Source organism: Populus trichocarpa, chromosome 18, assembly GCF_000002775.5.
Source record: "Populus trichocarpa isolate Nisqually-1 chromosome 18, P.trichocarpa_v4.1, whole genome shotgun sequence".
Taxonomy (NCBI): domain Eukaryota; kingdom Viridiplantae; phylum Streptophyta; class Magnoliopsida; order Malpighiales; family Salicaceae; genus Populus; species Populus trichocarpa.
In genome coordinates, this window is record NC_037302.2 from 11,694,577 (window position 1) to 11,700,786 (window position 6,210).

The window sequence follows — 6,210 nt, forward strand, 5'->3', positions numbered from 1 at the left end:
TACAAGACCAAATACACTTACCACATGTGTTCTAAATATTGTCGCGTCTACAAGTAATTCAATTAGAACAACCAGGAACCACAATACTAAAAAACCTTAATTGTAAACCTTAAAATAATCAAATTCAACAATTAGAATAAATTAGAACAAATTATATAAAATTGATATAGGGAAAGTGTGAAATATACCTTTTAAGTGTTTAATGTGGGTGGTGATAGTGACGAGTGGTGGCAGTGGCAACCGAAATAGGAAAAGAAAGCCACAGATGGAGGCATTGTCGTAGTGGGGAGAGCGGGGGGGGGGGGGGGGTGGGTATTGGCAGAGATAGTGTCTTAGGCGGCAGGAAAAGAGAGAAAGTTGGGCAATGAGGGGTTTCAGTTGTGGCTGAGGGAAGAGAATGAGATGAGAGGGAAAAATAGAAAAGAAACTAGTTCCAAGGTTATAATTCGTTTGGATTCACATGCGACTCATGGGTCACAAATAAGGCACGCGACGCATCAAAATATATTATTTTTCTAATTATTTTTTAAACTATGTTATTTTTTTAATTTTTCTTGTTACCGTGCTAAATCCCAAAAAAAACTTCTAATTTTTCTATTAAATCTCCTTTTTTAATCATGTAAAAAGAATTATTTTTTAAACATCCATCCAAGCACATGACTAGATAGATTGCGTTAATAAATTTTTCTCGTTGTTCATGAAAGCAAGAACTTCTCTAACTCAATACATGTAGGTTAGGCATGCTATCATGTGCGGATATTGTTATTTAGTGCCGTTTTGCACTAATATGATAGCTTCTACTTTTCAAATTATTTTTTGTCTGAAAAAAAACATTAAATTAATATTTTTTAATGATTTTTTAATGATTTTGATGTGCTAATATTAAAAATAAAAATAAAATAAATTCTAAAAAAATATTTTAATATATTTTTAATTGAAAAGTATCATGTATTACATTACCAAATACACACTTAGTCAAAGAAAATAAATTGCCTTATTGAAAAGGAGAAAAGTACATATAAATTGAGTTTTGAAATACCAATTATTAATAAATTAAGTTATAACCCAAGTTGACTTTTATAGTTTGTTTTCTCTCATATAATATTTTAATTTTAATATTATGTTTTAAAATAATAATAAAAAATTTGAATAAACTTTTTATTTTTCAATACCACATTTTAAAAATGAAAAGAAATAAAGACTAATAATGATTTTATCAATAATGTTAGTAGTAACAATAATAGAGGTAATTATACTAGTTGTGTAAAAGGAAGATGAAGAAGAATAAATGATGGTGGTGATATTAGAATAATAAAAAATTAACATATTTTAAAAATATTAATGTGGCCACTTTAAGAGGTGCGAGTGGAAGAAGAGTGAAGGTGATGGCGGTGAAATAAAAATTATGGTGCAATAGTACAATAATAATATATTTAAAAAAAAACAAATATCATAATCACCATCAATAATAGCAATGATAATGCTTTGAGTAATTGGTATACAATGAGAAAAAATAATATATCTTTCTTAATAGCAAATATTTCATTGTGATTTCTTGTTTTATTTCCATGTTTTTATGAGAATGAAAATATGTTTAATTTTTATTTTCATTTTCTTTCTTATTTTTCACCCTTATTTCTATTTTATTTTTTAACCAAATACCTAAAAATGAGAATAAAACTTTCATTTTTGTTTCTATAATTTTATTTTATTTTATTAATGAACTCGTGAAAACACTTCACACACACAATGAGCTTTCCACGAGTTATGATCTAGGACCAAGACGTGGGTTTGATTATAAGTTTTGTATTTTGGCTGAAGTATTCCTAAAATAATAAGTACCCTATAAATTAAAGACTCTCCAATTCGTAAATCATTTTTAATTGTAGTGTCTTTCATTTCATTGGGGAGGGAGGGTAAGTAGATAATTGTTAGTGATATATTTGCTAAAAATAACCATTAGTCTAGAAATAAGATGTCTAATTTGCATTGAAAATGATGTTTGTTTGCGTGATACCAAATTTGTATAAATATATGTAATTGAAGAGAAGACAACATAAAATATGTTAATTAATCATTAAAAATATTGCTTGCATGAAAAGCGCGACACACGTTCTGACTTCTCGGAACTTAAAAAGATACACGTAGAAGCCAAGAATTTTTTAGGTCAAAATGAGAGGAAAAAGAGGGGAGGGGGGGGGGGGGGGGGGGGGGGGGGGGGGGGGGGGGGTGTGCGGGTCCACGTGGACTGAAAAGAAGTCTATTTAGACAATGGAAAAAATAAGGGCTGTTTGGGCGTGCATGGAGTGAATAGTGTCAAAGGGAGGTGAAATGCATCGGGTGAAAGAGTGAGTGCAGGTTTCATTTCACTCTGTATGGGCCATGGCCCAAACCCAGTGGTTAGATTTCTACTTTTTTTACCATCCAACTCGCGATTTTTACATAGGGCAAGCATATAGAATCAAAGTCCATTACTCGTGGTTGTTATTTAATATATATATATATATATATATATATATATATATATATATATATATATATATTTTTTTTTTAAATATTCTTGCCCCACAAAAGCAAACAATAAGTTTGGCAACCACCGTCATCATCTCCCTCGAGTCCCCCCAGCTCAAACGGGTCCTACGTCGGCACAGACACGTGACAGCAACTTCTCACAAAGACTATTAAAATCCTCGAAAAAACCCGAACCCGAAACATGTTATTTGTCTTAACAAATAAAAAAACATAAGAAACCTTTTTACTTGGCTATGAACTCTCCACGTGCTCTCTTCTTCCTTATCAGCACCCAGCTTTCCTTTCCTCTGACTAGACTTAAAGAAAGATAATAACAATCAACACATCCGACTCTTTACTCTTATAGCCCCCACAAATCCCAAACCACCAATTCGATAACTCTCTCTTGCGGGATTTTGGAGAATCAAGAAACAACCCCCCCCTAAAAAAAAAAAAGAGATTTCGGTTTTCCTATTTATTTGATCAGAAACTGGGAGAGAAAAAACATGGGAATTGAAGTCGAGAGCTTAAAGAACTTAACCGGAGGATGGAGTGTTGCGGCTAAACGTTGTGACTCGTGCAAAACCGCGGCTGCAGCTGCGTTTTGCAGGGCCGACTCTGCTTTTTTGTGTCTGAATTGTGATACCAAGATTCACCATAGCCAGGTGAATAGCAAAATCATGTCCAGGCATGAGCGTGTGTGGATGTGTGAGGTCTGCGAGCAAGCACCAGCTGCGGTTACTTGCAAAGCTGATGCAGCTGCTCTTTGTGTCACTTGTGACGCTGACATCCACTCTGCTAACCCTCTTGCTCGCCGTCATGAACGAGTCCCAATCGAGCCCTTTTATAACTCTGCTGAATCAATTGTTAAGACTTCCACGGCGTTTAATATTCTAATACCTGGTGAAAATGGTGTGTCTGGATATGATCAGAACGATGATGTAGAGGGTGTTTCGTGGCTATTACAGAGTAATCACACAACACACGACCATAATTCAAAGCTCCAAATCGAGAATCCTGTTGTGAAGACTGGAGACATGTTTTTCTCTGAAATTGATCCGTTTCTTGAATTGGAGTATCAGAATTCCATTGATGCGAGCTATGAGAAGATTCATGGTGGTGCTGGTGCTGATAGCGTTGTGCCTGTGCAAACCAAACCAGCTCCGCTTCCGGTGATCAATCATGAAAGTTGCTTTGACATTGATTTCTGTAGATCTAAACTCACTTCTTTCAGCTACTCATCTCAGTCTCTTAGCCACAGCGTAAGTACCAAAACCTGCTTAATTAAAGCTCAAAAGAATTATATATATAAGCGCCTTTGTAACTAAGGTTTCATAATTTGTAGTGGTGCTGACAAAGTTTCGTTGATTTTTTTTCAGGTTTCTTCTTCTTCCCTAGATGTTGGTGTTGTTCCTGATGGGAATTCTATGTCCGACATATCCTATCCTTTCAGCCGAAGCATGAATACTACTACCGATCCAAGCATGCCCCTCTCAGGCTGGACTGCGAATCAAGCAGCAACTCAATTAGCTGGGATTGACCGTGAAGCTAGAGTTTTGAGGTACAGAGAGAGAAGGAAGAACCGAAAGTTCGAAAAGACCATACGGTATGCTTCCCGAAAAGCTTACGCTGAAACCAGACCGAGAATCAAAGGCCGATTCGCAAAACGAACCGAAATGGAATCCGATATGGACAACCTATATAACTCTCCGAGCTCTGTCCCTTTCATGGCCGATACCCAATACGGTGTCGTTCCCTCGTTTTGATCATGGATTTAGCGAGAGGTTAACTAGCCAGTTAATTACTATCTAGAAGATTATGTAATTTGTCAGCTATAATCAATAACGGTAAGGTGGTCTTACCCTCTTTTAACGTTGATTACAGTAATCTGTAAATCTTAGACGAATCCTTGAACGGATCAGTTGAAGTGCAGCCCTTCGTTTTATAGGCAACAATATTAATCATGTTGCAGCTAAGGCTTTTGCTCTTGAAATTTTGCTTTTCAGGTCAGAAGCCCCATTTACCTCTTTTCCTTCTGTAACTCCATTTTCTTTTAAAAGGGTTTTTGGATTTGGTCTTCTTGCTAATCTATTGAACTCTTTTTTTTTTACTTTGCTGGGACTTCTTCCTTTCTCAAGAAAGATCACGAATCTCTATCTCCAATTGCTCCCAATATTAATTTCCCTTTTCAATCTATTGCATTATTTTTTGTCAAGCAAACTGTAAACTTCAATGACGACTCGAGTGTTCTATTTTTATTTTATATTTTATTTATTAATATTAGTGTTTGGTTAGTTTGCGTGTATCTTAAATAATTTTATAGACTCTAAAATTATTGACCATGTATATCTCCAGTAGCTTTAAGATTTGTAGGACTTGAACCGGTAACATCTAGATAATAAATTTAAAATCTGATCAGTTAACCTACTTTTATTACTATTAATTTAAGTGATTTATTATTAAATTAAAAGTTGTTTTTAGAACGTATAAAAATATTTCCTGAACTAGCGTACGCAGAAAAACATTACTCAAATTGCGCTTTAACATGCTAAACAAATTTTTAGCAGTAAAATTATGGTCGGAAGTATGATTTTTTTGTTGTTGTTGTCGTGTGAGATACACGTGACAATAAAATTATATTTATTTGATCTAGCATGTGTGGTACATGCGTTATGAAAGTGTTAAAAATTGATTGTTGGTGTGCATTACACGCGCTAGCACACCACAATTTTTAGATGATGCATACATAGCTCACCGTAAGCTTTAAAAGTAATTTTTTTTTTATTTTTGCACTTGAGGCCCTAGCTGCTGTGATCAATCGTATGACTTGTTCCGCCCCCTTCCCAGGTTCGACCCTCTATGTGCACGCCTGTCACCCCCGCGGTGCCTTACCTGCTCCTGGGCTTGCAGGATGTCCAGTGGGCCGTGGGGAATAGTCGTGGTGCGCGTAAGCTGGCCCGGACACCCCACATAAATAAAAAAAAAAAAAATAATTTTTTTAGTGTTTTTTTAATTTCATCTCATCAATAACTTTCCAATGATATTAAATATGTAATAATAAGAATTTCTGTGTGGCTTTAATCTCTTATTCTTTCTTTCTCTCTCTCTCTCCTACTTGGGCTATATTGTGTCGTCTTATTTCTTTTACTTTCATCTCTACTCAAACTCTTATTTGGTCCCTCAATTTATATATAATCTTAATTTTAGTTCTATTATTAAGATTACTTCATGAATTAAACTTAATTTTATTTAAGTTGGACAAAAATTAACTATTGTTCTAGCAATTGCATTAAAAATAAATATTAAATTTAGTTATTTTTTTCACAAAAATAATGAATGAAATTATCATAATAAAAATATAAATATTGAGGGACCAAATAAAAATATAACCTAATATAAAAAATTAATTTTGTTTTAGTATATCTCAAGTCGTGCAGCCGAGACCTATCGTCGAAATACGCTAGTCTAAGAGATTTTTTCCTAGCTACACTAGTTTGCGAGATAGTTTTTTTTCTCGTTGTGGTAGTTTGGAAAAAAACAAAAAAAAAAACTCTTAAAATAAAGGGGCGGATTTCATAGAATTCAGTTCTCTCACCCGATGCATTATTAAAACAACACCTCTCAAAAAACCGTTTTGGAAAAATAACATAATCCAAATTTTTTTTGAAAAAATAACACATTTGAAATTTTTTTGGAAAA

At 34.1% G+C, this 6,210-nt stretch overlaps 1 protein-coding gene across 1 annotated transcript; it reads left to right on the forward strand.

The window, feature by feature from the left end:
* The first annotated feature begins 2,776 nt into the window (after positions 1-2,776).
* Positions 2,777-4,598, forward strand: LOC7461603 (zinc finger protein CONSTANS-LIKE 5). Its single transcript, XM_006372036.3, has 2 exons — positions 2,777-3,773; positions 3,891-4,598. The coding sequence occupies exons 1-2, from the start codon at positions 3,018-3,020 to the stop codon at positions 4,275-4,277; spliced, it is 1,143 nt and encodes a 380-aa protein (XP_006372098.1). The 5' UTR covers positions 2,777-3,017; the 3' UTR covers positions 4,278-4,598.
* Positions 4,599-6,210: the final 1,612 nt, after the last annotated feature.